This window comes from Malaya genurostris, chromosome 3, assembly GCF_030247185.1.
Source record: "Malaya genurostris strain Urasoe2022 chromosome 3, Malgen_1.1, whole genome shotgun sequence".
NCBI lineage: Eukaryota > Metazoa > Arthropoda > Insecta > Diptera > Culicidae > Malaya > Malaya genurostris.
Genome location: NC_080572.1, coordinates 198,341,327 through 198,356,140, shown reverse-complemented (window position 1 = coordinate 198,356,140; position 14,814 = coordinate 198,341,327). Strand labels below are relative to the sequence as shown.

Genomic DNA, 14,814 nt, shown 5'->3' with positions numbered 1-14,814 from the left:
TTTTCATTTCTACTGAACCACTTTATTGCCGACTTCATCCTTGGTAAAAACATATTTCCTGAACCTCAGCTCCACTTTTACTTGATCTGCAGAATTATTCTTCTGTCGTAATCTTGCGAGAGTTGCCTCGCTGAGTGGAGTACGGAATCGCAGTCTGACCTTGGAACTTGCCCCGAAGGTATTATTGATAACACCCCACTCGCCTGAACTCAGCTGTATTCGTAATCCAATGAATGCCTGTCGATTGTTTCCTTCTTTTTTGAACAAACCAGCGGCAATGAGCTCCGATTCATTCACTATTCGTTGGACGAATCCGATCTTATGTTTCTTCTTGTATATCTTCAACTGAGGAAGAAATTGACTCTTGTAATCTTTATTGGACACGTGATGTTCCATGCGGCCGAAGAAAGCTAAACGACATTGATTCTTATGAATGTCTGCGTCCAATTTAGATGCTATCACCAGAGCACTTGTCACCGTTTGAATAGGGACTTCGAATTCCAATAATGCAAAGACGTGATCATCTTTGTCCGATGCGTCAATCTCAATTTCATCGATCAATTCGTATTCTACGTTTGCATTAAATTCTGCATTCTGAACTTTTTCTTCTTTGAATAGTGTGATGCATGCCAAAACCGTTTCGTATCCGATGTGAACGTGAAATTTGGACTTATTTCTTATAGGTCCTTTAAAATATTTTATACGGTTCACTCGAATAATTGTGGCATACGTAGTCAAAACAAATCCAGGTGTGCAAATCAATCCTCTTTCGAGTTGTTTGGGATCGAATTGGGTTATACAAATTCCTACTCTATCCCCTTGTCGAGCAATTTCCTGACATTGTCGAAACATTTGAATAGATTTCACCTTTCTGGTTGATTTTATTTTAGGTATTTCAACTTCTTCGTTGAGTTTTATTTGTCCCTGTAGCACGGTTCCTGTGCAAACAGTCCCTTGCCCTTTAATGGTAAAACAATGATCAACTGCAAACAAGAATGGCATGTTATAGTCTCGTACTGGAATGAAAGAGATGGACTTCAAGGTAAGAACAAATTGGTCTAAATTTATTCCCTTAGCGGCGGAGATTTCGACAATTGGAGACCCTTCGAAAACCGTTTTCATGAGCACTGAAGTGATTCCTTTCTTCATTTTATCAACCAATTTGACACGTCTATTCTCCTCTATCGTGTCAATTTTGTTCAATGCGACAATCATTTTTCGACTAGTTAACTCACCGATAACGAGACATTCTGCGGTTTGTGTTTGTATGCCTTTGCCGATATCGACTACCAAAACTATCAAATCAATTATCTGAGCCCCTCCGATAATCGTTCGAATTAAACTCGCATGACCAGGACAATCCACAAATGTGTACTGCAACTGGTTCCAATTGCCGTGTCCTTGTAATTCTGCCGGTAAATCTGTTCGTAAAGCGCTGAATCCTAAATCAAGTGTAATTCCTCTTTGCTGAGATTGCGGATTCTTGTCAAATGCGGCGGTGCTCGCGATTTCACTAAGTGCTTTGGCCAGTGTTGTTTTGCCAGAATCGACATGGCCCATTAAGCCAACGTTAAGATTCAACATATTGAAGACTAGGAACTCATCAGTAATACAAAAATCTAATTATGTAAAAGCCTGCGTAATTAATAGAAATTGACCAAATTTTCTGGTTTTTTCATTACAGCAAGATCCCAATGTAAGCTTTAAATTAAAATGTTTCTTGCGTTTCTTGACCTATTTTGCGACAATTAATGTAAACAAACACAACCAGCGGTCAGCGTTGCCTGATCATTTTTTTTTCCAAAAATCTCCGGAACAAAAATGTACCGGTACCATATCTGTAGAGTGCCTATAACCAGAGTGACGACATCTCATCCGTAATTTTGGCAACAATTCAAAACATTCCATTAGCTTTACATTGAATTGACAGGTCGTTTGCTCGTTTGGAACTGGGAGCTGTCATTCCAAACGAACAGCTGTCGCCACTCTGATTATAGTCACTCTACATATCTGTATCAGAATTTCTGCAACATAAGGGCATTTTCAGTAGTGTTCTAGTTCTAGATGCATAATTTATATCAGTTTTAAAATTTAAATCTAGAAATTATAACAAAATAAACTGACAGCCCCAACAGCGTTTTATCTGTGTTTCAAATATAGAAAAAATAGAACGGCAATGTATACCAGTTTTAAATTTGACAGTAGAACTGGTCGAATAAATAAAACTAAAACGGATTGCTGGTGGTACGTTTGTTTCAGTTTCATTTACATTATAAACCACCCATATGAATCTTGCAGCTGCTGAATTTGCTCTAAGAGCAAATTCAGCAGCTGCAAGATTCATATGGGTGGTTTATAATGTAAGAGCAAATTCAGCAGCTGCAAGATTCATATGGGTGGTCTATTCTTCTTCTTCTTCACTTCTGGTGGCGTCACCTCACTTGAGATGACGCCGATTGATGGCACAGCGATTTAGCTATATTGCCAGTTAGCTTTCGTTTATAGTCCAATGGACTTTCTTTTCACTGGACTACAAGTGAAACCCTCGCTATGTGACAACGTGGAGTCACCGAAGTACGGATGAAAATCCTTTCTTTCTCGCGAAATACTCGAATTTTCACCGCACTAACACGATACGACGTGTTCACTCGTTGAGGGTTTCACCGGAAGTCATGGGTGGTCTATAATGTAAATGAAACTGAAACAAATGTATCCCCAGCAATCCGTTTTAGTTTTATTTATTCGACCAGTTCTACTGTCAAATTTAAAACTGGTCTACGATGCCGTTCTATTTGTTGTATATTTGAAACACGAGTAAAACACTGCTGGGGCTGCCAGTTTTTCTTGTTTTAAAATCCAGATTTAAATTTTGTAACTGGCATAAATTATGCATCTAGAACTAAAACACTACTGAATATGCCCTAAATGAAACTGAAACAAACGTATCCCCAGCAAACCGTTTTAGTTTTATTTATTCGACCAGTTCTACTGTCAAATTTAAAACTGGTATACATTGCCGTTCTATTTTTCCTATATTTGAAACACAGATAAAACGCTGTTGGGGCTGCCAGTTTATTTTGTTATAATTTCTAGATATAAATTTTAAAACTGACATAAATTATGCATCTAGAACTACTACACTACTGAGTATGCCCTAAGTATCAGGAAAATGTCATCGGAACTCAGTGAACAAAAAAAAGTTCTTAGAGCAAATTCAGCAGCTAGAAGTTCTATATGAAAGATCTATAATAGAGCAGAAACTGGAACAAACGTAGCTCCAGCAAGCTGTAAATTTAAGGGTATGTTCAGGAGTGTTCAGCGGCCCTTACACGAGACAATATTATTGTCAATACAAGGAGTATTGACAATACTTTTGATCGTGTAATGGAAACTTCATTGGATTGACGAAAATATTGTCAAAAAATCAAAACTGCTCATTAATCCGACAATACTTTCTCTCCAGAGAGCATCTGTTAAATATGTGCAATGACCTCTTCTCTCAATATTTTAATATTCATAAGCCGCCCTTAAGCGACCCGAATGTTTATTATAGAAAAAATAGAACGGCAGCGTATACCAGTTCCAAATTTGACAGTACGACGTGAACATTTCAAAAGGGCCTTAAAACAATTGACAGATTCTCTTTGTTTACTTTCTCTTTCGATTATATCTGCGTTATTACGCAATTGTTCATTACATGTATGGTACTATTACAAATCTGGAGATATTTTCTTTCATTCTATATGCAAATTTGGTAAGTGAACGTGAAAATTAAGGTGTTATTAACAGAAGAGAAAGTAAACAAAGAGAATCTCTCATTCGTGTATGTGCCCTTATGAAATGTTCACGTCGAGTAGAACTGTTCGAATAATTAAAACTAAAACGGCTTACTGGGGATACGTTTGTTTCAGTTTCAGTTACATTTTAGACCACCCATATGAATCTGGCACCTGCTGAATTTGCTCTAAACCTGACTACGATGCCGTTCTTTTTTTGTATATTTGAAACACGAGTAAAACACTGCTGGGGCTGTCAGTTTTTCTTGTTATAAAATCCAGATTTAAATTTTGTAACTGACATAAATTATGCATCTAGAACTAGAATACTGCTGAATATGCCCTTACGAAAACCTTTTTCCATCCCTCTCAGCAGGCGGTTCTATTTTGTTGGTCGTTGAACGCTTGCTGAACGATATACTGCACGAAATATTCGTTCAGTTTGCTGGAACGGTTTGTTGTTGTTATTCTACGTGAAGTAGAAGTATTGTACAGGTATGTAGTGTTAGTTTAAAAAAAAGTAGAAAAAACTGCCGGGTTTGTTGAACAAAAAAATGACTATCGGTTCAACGGTCTGTTTAAAAATCGGCAAACGAAGGTCCCGTGTTGGCCTCTCGTTGAACGATTGATTGGACTTTCATTGGACCAATGATCCAACGTATTGGACCAATAAAGGACCACCGTTGAACGTTTTTTTTTTCTAAGAGGGTTACCTGGCATCTCTGCCAGGGATGCCAGGTTCACAGATTAATCTGTGTTTTACAGATTTTTAATTTTCTGCAGATTTAAAAAAAACACAGATTTTCACAGATTTCTAAAAATGATCACAGATTCTGGAATAAATCACAGATTTTGGAAATCGAGCACAGTTTAGCACCAAAAAGTACAGAGCGATTGGTGAAAAAGGTATAGAGCGTGTTGGTAGTGAGACCTTTTTTTTTTGCTCACCAAATTGAATTCGATCAGCTATTATAGTACAGGAAACGGGCACAGATTTTCACAGACAGGTTTATGGCTTTATCAGATTTTTGAAAAAATTACCTGGCATCCCTGATCGCTGCTTTTGACTCAATTTTGGTTAACCATGAAAGAGCGTGTACGTTTTTCGTTAAATTTCGAATTATTTGATGTCTATTTTGTTTTTAATTTCCCAATTTCGTGTGTTTTGACGAGACTTCAGTTCCATTATAGCTACATTCTTTTATGATGCACTATTCTATTTGATGGAAGTCATCTAGCCGGCATATTTTACCGAGTATTAAAAATTCATAGTTTACATTCTAATTTAAATGTGCAACAAGTTATTTTTGAGTTTACTGTTTAAGATAATTTAGATTGAATAATGAACCTTACGTGTGCAATATGTTCGGATTTGTTTATGCCCTCGGACGATGTACACATGACCCCCTGCGGACATTCATTTCATTTCGCTTGTCTTCTGCAATGGCTTCAAAGGTAATAGAATAATAACCATACTTCATTGAAACATGATAAATTTTGAAAATTGCAGATCAAAAACCTGTCCTCAATGCCGGAACAAATGTCATGAAAAAAGTTTGATTAAAGTCTACTTCAACATAGCTGCTAATACGGATGCCCCGGAGGATGCAGCAACTCTCCTCCATAAACTTGACAATCTAACATTATCTGTTCGGGAGAAGGAAAAGAAACTAAAAGAATTCGAGGACAAGGATGCTTCCCACAAATTAGAACGGAAGAAAATGAAAAAAACCTTATCTGCTTTAGAAGATATGGTTAAATCGAAAGATTTCACCATCTACGCTTACAAGCAGGAAACCGAAATGCTTCGCGGTGATCGAGCTCAAATGCAAAAACTACAAGCCGAACTAAAAGAGCTTAAAGCTAAAATGAGCCTGATGTCAACAATTGAGCATGTTGTTTCTTCTACGGCCAAAGAGGTTGAGGAAATGTTGGCTCACGATGACAACCCTCGGACATTGGCTGTGCTAGTGGCGACCCTTAAGAGGGAACTAAAAGCTAGCGATGCTAAAAAACATGAAATGCGTGAACGTATGAAATCAATTCAGAACGATCTACACGACGAGCGTTCAAAGCGGAAGCAGCTGGAAGACAAACTATCTACTGCGGATAGTGAAATTTATCGGCTAGAACAAGAGGTGAAACGTTTAGAGAAAAATGCGCTGGACGCTTCTACCGATAGTGAATCGATTGTGCTCAATACTCCTGATCAACATGTGAAGAGAAAACGCCTTGAAAAGAATCTAGATAACAGTACACCAATGGTATCCTCAATCTTCTTTATATTTATTATCATACTCAATTTTTGCTATTGCTTTACAGTCGGACAAAGTTCAAAATATTCTGCAATCGGATTCACCATATTTTAGTATTAAATCCAGTAGTATAGGCCTCACCCCACTTTTTCGAGCAGGCCTTGGTGCCACTTCTGTTGTGGGAACCAAATGTCCGGAAGCTGGCCAGTTGACGAAAGCCCAAAGTGATCTGAGTGAAAAGTTTTCTATTTTTCGCAAACCTCGCTTGACAGGTACAACACATCCTATTAACAAAAATATAGTGTACAATGGCCTTGGTGGATCAGAGAGAAAAGAGAATTTTCCAAGTTTTCCGGAGCCAAAAATAGTCAAAAAAGAGAGTGCGAGTGCATCTAAAACTACCTCAAAATCAAGTAGCAGCATAACATCTCGTTTGAAAGCTGGAACATTGCGAAAACATCCATCCACGAGCGTCACAACTTCGGACCACGACAAGTTTGAATTTTTAGATATCCCGTTAGAAGATTAAACTCAACAAGTGTTTGTAACGCTTGTAATCGATTTGTTAAATAAAGTTGTTTATGATTTGGAATGTCCACTATTCAAATGAAAGACGAACGATTCGAAACTTCTGTGTATAGACATTATTTTAACCGCACATCTTCGGAATGAAGAACGATATATTTCAAACCTTAGAATACAATCGTCACTGTAATCGTTGGTTTACAACTTAACTGGTTTAGGTTGTCCTTCCAGTTTAGCCTTACGCTCCTCCGCCCGCTTCAAAGCCTCCTCGCGGGATAGATTACCTTTTTTCGAAAATCGAAGGTTGCGCAGAAACTTTTGACACATCTGTAATTACTTTTCATATACCAGACGCCAACTTTATAATAGTTATTTCACTTACACCGCGAGTAGTTTCTTTCCTCTGTCGTTTCGGCTTACTGATGCCATTTTTATGGGCCTTTTGGTCTGAAAAATTATACTACAGTTGATGTTATTCTTCGAAATGGAAAAAGCTTACTTTGGTTGTGATTAGTATGATTCTTGGATTTCGCCATTGCGTTTGCTGCTGAACAACTAAAATGATAAAAAGAAAACTAATATCAGGATTCCTCGTTAAATGTAATTTAGCCAGGATTTGAATATTTATGAAAAATTCACGAAATCAATTACCTTCTTCTAAAACCAACTTATCTGCCACAAGTTGTAAACCGGAAAGAAATCCCAAAACTATGACAACATTGCTGTCAAATGAACGGAAATGAGATTCCTATCCCTAATCTAAAAAATACACTCTAAAACAGTTAAAGATAATTCCAGAAAATTGTTTTGTTATTGCAACTCTCTAATAGCTGCCCTTACACGAGACAATATTATTGTCAATACAAGGAGTATTGACAATACTTTTGATCGTGTAGTGGAAACATCATTGGATTGACGAAAATATTGTCAAGAAATCAAAACTGCTCATCAATCCGACAATACTTTCCCTCCAGAGAGGAAACTACCAAATATGTGCACTGAACTCATCTCTCAATATTTCAATGTTCATTTGCAATATTTGAAGCTCCAAACGCTTGATTTTCTCGAAAAATGCGGACTCAAGTAACCAAGTCAATTGGATTGACGGTATTGACAATACTTTGGATTGACAATAATATTGTCACGTGTAAGGGCTGCTAATGGCGTTTTCGTTTTTACTTTACACCAGCGCTGCCAACTATACCGATTTCTCGGTATTTATACCGATTTTTGGACTCGATACAGGAATACAGATATGCTCTCTCAAAATACCGATATTTCAATTTTCATACAGATAAATACCGATTTTCAGTTTTTGTGTTGGATTCCATAGGGGTAAACCAGGTCGAGCGACCTTTTTTTTTTGTTTTGGTCGCAAAATCAGTTTTCGCACTAAATTGATGTTTGATTTTTCGAGAAAGATATTGTACAGATAGTTTTTTTCGCCAAATACAGATTTTTGGAAAAAACAGTTGACAGCACTGCTTTACACTACACCGGTGCAGTGCTACACGGAGGCATAAATAAACGAACAAAAATGACGAAAACATAAACAATAACCATTGACTACAATAAGCGATTCCATTGCACAGAGCTACATCAAAGCTTTTGATGAGTGCTACACCACCCGCATAGCGTTTTGGCTACCTGGGCAGCCATGGCCACCAGACGACTACCAAAATTGATTCAGTGACGGTTGTCAAATCCAATTTGATAAAACAAAGTCGCCTGTATCAAAGACATCATATTAACAAGATACCCATCTCTCACATTTCCCGAACAAATCATTGCTAACATCCTTTTTTGCGAGCATGTCGCCCTCAGGTGAGTCCGCATCGAATCTCATACATAGAAGTAGGTGAGCGAAATGTCAAATTCGTGCGCGCCAAAATAGCAGCGCTGCGCACCCATACAATTGACATGATATGTTGAATGTGATGCCGTGCGATGGCGTTGTTGAACTGAAGATTGATTTCGCTCCAAGCTGACAGAGTCTGCCTGTATCTTAGTTAGCCGAGCGTTTTCATCTTCTCACCTTCGCTGAAAATGTTAAAGATTTCAATGTGGAAAAATCCTGGTGGATACGGTTGTATTGTTTGAGTTGTATATCTGGCAGCGGCGAGGCAGTCGGTCACCAGAATGTCTGCCAGCCATATTTTTATAGCTGGCAGCGTTTAGTCAGCCATCTGGCAGCCATGCGTATGCGGGCAGTGGTATCGTCACAGACTAACAGACATGACAGTATGAGTAAATTCTTATAAAAATAATTTTTCGTGATGCACTAGTTCCACCTATATTGTACTACGCGAACTATTTACTATCTGTACATCCCTTGTGTTATGTAAAAGTTTTTTTACTAGTTGGTTTCCCTCGTTTGTCAACATCGATCAGCTGCTTGCAGAGATGCCTGATTTCATCAAAATATTTGAAAATGAATCGTCGCAATAAATTATTGGATTATGTTGATAATATATTCAACTTTTTCGCGATGTTGGAAGGTAACCATTTATTTGACTCAACGTTGTTCATCTAGACTATTTTTTATTGTGTTGGTAGTTTTCACCCGAAATTATGTGGCACAGACCAGAAGCAAGTAAATATTGTAACAAAACGGGTTCGATTTTGTATTGCGTTGGAGGATGGGAAGTAGGCACATCTATGTATATTGTTTTGGCAATATGTGTTAAATCTGTATCCTGCATGAAATTCGCATGGACGAATACAAATCAATATATTCTGTATGAATGGCAACTCTGTTGGTAAATGAAAAAAATAAACACAGTCTAGATGACAGACAGGATGTTTTTGATAGGGTAACGTGGCGCCATCATGACACATGTGAGTGCTGTCCCAAATAAAGAAATATTCGAAATGACCGTTAAAATGATTGAAGAATCTAATTTGAGTGTCCTGTCTGTTAGTCTGTGGTATCGTTGCAGAAAAAGTGTAGCACTGGTGTAGTGCATGTGGCAAAAACGAACGGTTTCAGTGCAACCTTAGCTACACCGGTGTAGTGCAATTTAAAAACGAAAACGACATAAGAAAAAACGTTCAACAGAAGTCCTCCATTGGTCCAATACGTTGAACTGTTGGTCCGATGAATGACCAATAAATCGATTTGCCGATTTTGAAACAGACCATTGAGCCGGATGTCATTATTTCGTTCAAGAAGCCTATTGTGGAGCCATTTTCATCATGAGGACCCAAGTAACCATATACATTATATCACTGCACATTTACAACTCTATTTTTACATTGTTAATATATAATTACACTAATCCTACATAGGGTAACAGAGGTATTTTGGCCACTTCATATATTTTGGCCCACCTAACAAACTATATGGATTCAATCGATCTTAGGTAACCCATGTTGCATCAGTTTGAAGCTAATCACATTAAATTACCTATTGCGGAAGGATTTTTCAAAGATATTAAAACATTTGGTGGATATTTTTACAAAGTGGGCCAAAATAAAATCGATCCTAAAGCGGGCCAAAATACCTCTGTTACCCTACTTTAAAGCAATGTGCATTAAATTTACATTTAAAATGTAGCTGAGCATTACCTTACAACAACCTTCCGCCGTGCTATATATCGACATTCAATGTTTGATGTTTTTAAGCAACGAAACTTTAATAATAACTGTGCAAGTAAATTGAATAGCTGCATTAAATCAATGGCTTGGTGTTGATAAAAACTGCAGTCTATAATTCAAAGCTAGTCTAAGTTTACCTTTTTTTACCAATATGTGTTAGTAGGACAAAAGTAAAATGGATTACCAAGGAAAATGTGCATTTTACTTACATCGAAACATTCGAAAACAATACGTCGTCGACAATACTATTAACATTGTGCAGCGTTATGCATTGGTAACATATATAAATGTTATGTGAAATTGTGCAAACACTATAATGCTATTAATGATAAAGTAAGATTCTTATCTGCGAACAAAACATGTCAAGGTTTCAGCTGAAAGGTTTAAACTACGAAACCAGAGGCACGGTTTTTGTGTACAAATCCAAATAAATATAAAAATAATATGCCATAAAAACATTAATAATGATCTTCATTTATTTATGTTGAATATTTAATATATTTTTCAATATTTGACTTTCATTCGTAACTCTTTATTTAAGCACTCTTATTGTATTGTAACATTTATAATCTACAGTTCAAATTGTTAACATCGATAAAGTAGATATTTGCATTATAACTACTTCAATAACGTGCAATTCCTGCTTCACCTGTCAGATCCTAGAAGAGTCTAATAATCGCCCTTTTCAGCTTTACAATAGGATTGTAATAACATGTGTAACTCCGCTGCATTTAATCAATTTCTTTACGTGAATTTTTAAAACTAAAATAATATAAAGTTATAATGTGTCGTGGTTACTTGGGGAGTTGGAGCCCCGTTGGACTACCCCGTAGAAAATTTGATAGTTCTTAAAAGAATCAGTTTTCCGAAGAAATCGGGCTCTTGAAAATGGACCGATTAGTTTTGTGACTACAATTTGTACAAGATTAAGTATTCTTACTAGATCGCTTGTCACATCGGTCAACGCTCATGTTAAATTTCCATAAGAGTCTGTGCAACTATCGGTCAATTAATTGATTGATTCGTTTGCTGATTGTACAGACGAAACCCTACTAAGTCGGTGATATAATGGGTGGGATTTACTGGAGAATTTCGGAAGGTCACCTATTTTTTGAATGAAGACTACACACCTGTAGTATACTTCAACTTCGCGTAGAATAATCACACATTTTCTTTTTATATGAAGAAAATACTCAACTTTCACACTATTTTTGTAGGAAAGAAAACAACTTGATTTCAAATAGGTTCTTTGCAAAACTTAAGAATTTTATTCGGATCCGATTTCAATTTCACAAGTATTTTACATTAAAAGAAATATTTCATTGAATATTTAGGGGTTTTGTTGGTTTGTGCAAAAAGCACTTATTTTGTATCCATTTCTTTGCGTTTCGCCTTCTTCTCGTCAGTGCTTAAAGCAGTTCAAACTGAACTGTCATCTCGTGCCTAGCAGTTCAACTTAAACCACTAAGCAGACGCAAAGATTGCACTACTTATGCAACCCTCAAACAATATTGCACAAGTGCTATATTATTTCTGACGTCTAATTCGTAAACGAGTGACGGCTTATTACTGGCCATCGCAGAATGTGAACATTTAAGGGTTTTGTTGGTTTGTGCAAAAATCACATATTTTGTTTCTTTTTCTTTGTGTTTCGCCTTCGGCTCGTCAGTGCTTAAAGCAATTCAAACTGAACTGTCATCTCGTGCCTAGCAGTTCAACTTAAACCGCTAAGCAGACGCAAAGGTTTAAGTTGAACTGCTAGGCACGAGATGGCAGTTCAGTTTGAACTGCTTTAAGCACTGACGAGCCGAAGGCGAAACGCAAAGAAATAGAAACAAAATATGTGCTTTTTGCACAAACCAACAAAACCCCTAAATGTTCACATTCTGCGACGGCCAGTAATATGCCGTAACTCGTTTACGCCTGAGACGCCAGAAATAATATAGCACTTGTGCAATATTGTTTGAGGGTTGCATAAGTAGTACAAACTTTGCGTCTGCTTTGCGGTTTAAGTTGAACTGCTAGGCACGAGATGGCAGTTCAGTTTGAACTGCTTTAAGCACTGACGAGCCGAAGGCGAAGCGCAAAGAATAGAAACATATTTAATAGTTTTTAATATTTTTTTTTTAATTTTGCCATCCAGAAATTGCCAGCAATAGTGTAAACAATGCCAGCTGCTGGCATGCCAGTATACTGGCACCAGCATGCTGGCAACCAGCAATAGTGTAAACGCTACATAAGTCATGTCATGCACGGTAAACTAGATTCACCTAGAAATAAATACGTCTGTGGTACTCAGCAGAACAGTAGAATAAATATCTAGAATTTGGTAAAGTTTACCGGAAAATCTGAGCAAATAACCTTCTTGGTAATCTCTTCTGGTTGTAGTAGTTCGTAATATGTAAATAGTACCTTTTCAGTCGGCCTAAATGATACAGTAAAAGGATATAATCCTCGAATGAGTTGCCAGATTGCAGTCGCTATAAAAGCACTCGAGTTAGTAGAATAAACCCTCTTTGTAAAACGTCAGTCATCGACTTAACAGTCAGTTCCCTGCGAAGTATTAAGAAAGCCATCACGTAAAAATTTTACTGGGTATATCTGGTTCAATATTTATCTACTTTCTGAGTTTGTGCCGAGGGGGACGACACTTCTGAATTGCAGCGACTTTTCATAACAAATCTCCTTGAAATTTTTTTATTCCTTCGAGTTTTTCGTCATTCTTCAGAGCTTTCTAAAAATCTAAGAAAATCCTCACTAATTCCATCAAATCCAGAATTTCCAATCTATTTTTACTCGAATTCTCATAATTCTGATTCTAATTTCGAGCGATTTGGCAACCATTGTTATGACAATCATTATTTATTTAGATTTGGCAACAATGCTTACGTGTTGTTTTTATTCTATCAAGCACTTACCAGAGCTGCCATTTCCAAATCTGTGTTTCAATTCGAAAAATATGCATAATATCTGCGACGGATATTTTCGTTTCAAATCAGTAAAAATGTGTGAGAAACGTTTTAAAAATGTGTCAGTTTCACGAGATATTCCTATAAATTTGTGAATTCCGTAAAAGTCCGAGATTTGAAACGCAAAATCTGTGAAAAAATGAAATAGATGAAATAGATGAAAAATCTTTTGCTGTTAAGGAAAAATCTGTGAATATAGTAACCCTGGCACTCACTACTCAAACAGGATTATGTTTATATGGTTTATATCGATTTTTTCGTTATTTGCTGTGTCTTTTTGTATACCGAAGTTTATATTCATGTTGATTTTGATCAAAGTAGTAAGTGGACTTCCTGTGAAGCTCTCAACGTGTGAGCATATTGCTTTGCGAAAAAAAATTTGTGTATTTCTCGGAATAAAACGATTTTTCTCGTTCTGGAGTAAATCAGTGTAGCGACGCCGCGAAACTATCATCGGGAATCTATATGAATAAAAATGAACAATAAATATGAAAAAAATCACTATCGAAAAAATTTAAATACGAAATAAAACAATACACGGGCAAGACGGGCCATCACTGGCCTAAGCGTGTCACGTTAGTGATACGGCAAAGAAAAATAGCAAGTGTAGTGGATTATTCTAAAACTGAATACGTAAGTATTTCAAATGAAAGTTAACATGATTTAGCAAAGTAATAAAAGTTAGAAACTGAAATGAGTTTGCGGAAAGCATGAGACCTGCTTGCGGAGAATCAATGGAATTATATCAAACTCTGATCTATACTTACTTAGAGCACAGACTAACAGACAGGACACTCAAATTAGATTCTTCAATCATTTTAACGGTCATTTCGAATATTCCTTTATTTGGGACAGTACTCACATGTGTCATGATGGCGCCACGTTACCCTATCAAAAACATCCTGTCTGTCATCTAGACTGTGTTTATTTCATTTTCCAACAGAGTTGCCATTCATACAGAATTACCTGTAATGTATTGATTTGTATACGTCCATGCGAATTTCATGCAGGATACAGATTTAATACATATTGCCTAAACTATATACATAATTGTGCCTACTTCTCATCCTCCAACGCAATACAAAATCGAACCCGTTTTGTTACAATATTTACTTGCTTCTGGTCTGCCACCACTTAATTTCGGGTGAAAACTACCAACACAATAAAAAATAGTCTAGATGAACAACTTTGAGTCGAATAAATGGTTACCTTCCAACATCGCGAAAAAGTTAAATATATTATCAATGTAATCCAATAATTTATTGTGACGATTCATTTTCAAATATTTTGATAAAATCAGGCATCCCTGCGAGCAGCTGATCGGTGTTGACAAACGAGGGGAAACCAACTAGTAAAAAAAGTTTTACATAACACAAGGGGTGTACAGATAGTAAATAGTTCGCGCAGTACAATATAGGTGGAACTAGTGCATCACGAAAAATAATTTTTATAAGAATTTACTCATATTGTCATGTCTGTTAGTCTGTGCTTAGAGTGCCTTAAACCAGAGTGACGACAGCTGTTCCGACGACACGACCTGCCACTCGTCAATCGAAACAGTATCGCAAATTTAACTACCCCTTAGTAACTGGTAATGTCAAAATGAAATCACTTGAAAAAAAATTGAAACTGGCAGCACAAGTTGCTAAATTATTGATTTTGAATAACAGTTACCATATCCTTGGTTACTGC

At 36.8% G+C, this 14,814-nt stretch overlaps 3 protein-coding genes across 5 annotated transcripts; 1 reads left to right on the top strand and 2 right to left on the bottom strand.

The window, feature by feature from the left end:
* Positions 1-9: 9 nt before the first annotated feature.
* LOC131433684 (selenocysteine-specific elongation factor) lies at positions 10-2,034 on the bottom strand. The gene has a single exon (XM_058600209.1). The coding sequence runs from the start codon at positions 1,582-1,584 to the stop codon at positions 10-12; it is 1,575 nt and encodes a 524-aa protein (XP_058456192.1). The 5' UTR covers positions 1,585-2,034.
* A 2,778-nt stretch (positions 2,035-4,812) lies between these two features.
* LOC131433686 (E3 ubiquitin-protein ligase TRAIP) lies at positions 4,813-6,623 on the top strand. Of its 2 annotated transcripts, XM_058600212.1 has the most exons (4): positions 4,813-5,031; positions 5,102-5,231; positions 5,287-6,040; positions 6,099-6,623. In XM_058600212.1, exons 2-4 carry the CDS (start codon positions 5,119-5,121, stop codon positions 6,558-6,560), a joined length of 1,329 nt encoding a protein of 442 aa, XP_058456195.1. In that variant the 5' UTR covers positions 4,813-5,031; positions 5,102-5,118; the 3' UTR covers positions 6,561-6,623. The 2 variants fall into 2 exon arrangements, with proteins under 2 accessions (XP_058456195.1, XP_058456194.1); XM_058600211.1 differs by having other exon boundaries at positions 4,814-5,231.
* Positions 6,624-6,652: 29 nt separating this feature from the next.
* On the bottom strand, positions 6,653-7,331 carry LOC131433698 (large ribosomal subunit protein eL29). 2 transcript variants are annotated; one of them, XM_058600235.1, is made up of 4 exons: positions 7,208-7,331; positions 7,056-7,111; positions 6,939-7,003; positions 6,653-6,883 (listed from the first exon to the last, which is right to left on the bottom strand). In XM_058600235.1, the coding sequence occupies exons 2-4, from the start codon at positions 7,090-7,092 to the stop codon at positions 6,755-6,757; spliced, it is 231 nt and encodes a 76-aa protein (XP_058456218.1). In that variant the 5' UTR covers positions 7,093-7,111; positions 7,208-7,331; the 3' UTR covers positions 6,653-6,754. The 2 variants fall into 2 exon arrangements, with proteins under 2 accessions (XP_058456218.1, XP_058456219.1); XM_058600236.1 differs by having other exon boundaries at positions 7,056-7,131; positions 7,208-7,285.
* Between the last annotated feature and the right edge of the window lie 7,483 nt (positions 7,332-14,814).

Coding starts and splice junctions, on each gene's coding strand:
- LOC131433684 (XM_058600209.1), bottom strand. CDS start 1,584: ATGTTGAATCTTAACGTTGGCTTAATGGGCCATGTCGATTCTGGCAAA.
- LOC131433686 (XM_058600212.1), top strand. CDS start 5,119: ATGAACCTTACGTGTGCAATATGTTCGGATTTGTTTATGCCCTCGGAC. Junction 5,232..5,286: donor CTTCTGCAATGGCTTCAAAG/GTAATAGAATAA, acceptor TGAAAATTGCAG/ATCAAAAACCTGTCCTCAAT. Junction 6,041..6,098: donor TAGATAACAGTACACCAATG/GTATCCTCAATC, acceptor ATTGCTTTACAG/TCGGACAAAGTTCAAAATAT.
- LOC131433698 (XM_058600235.1), bottom strand. CDS start 7,092: ATGGCGAAATCCAAGAATCATACTAATCACAACCAAA. Junction 7,004..7,055: donor TCATACTAATCACAACCAAA/GTAAGCTTTTTC, acceptor ATAATTTTTCAG/ACCAAAAGGCCCATAAAAAT. Junction 6,884..6,938: donor GGAAAGAAACTACTCGCGGT/GTAAGTGAAATA, acceptor AAGTAATTACAG/ATGTGTCAAAAGTTTCTGCG.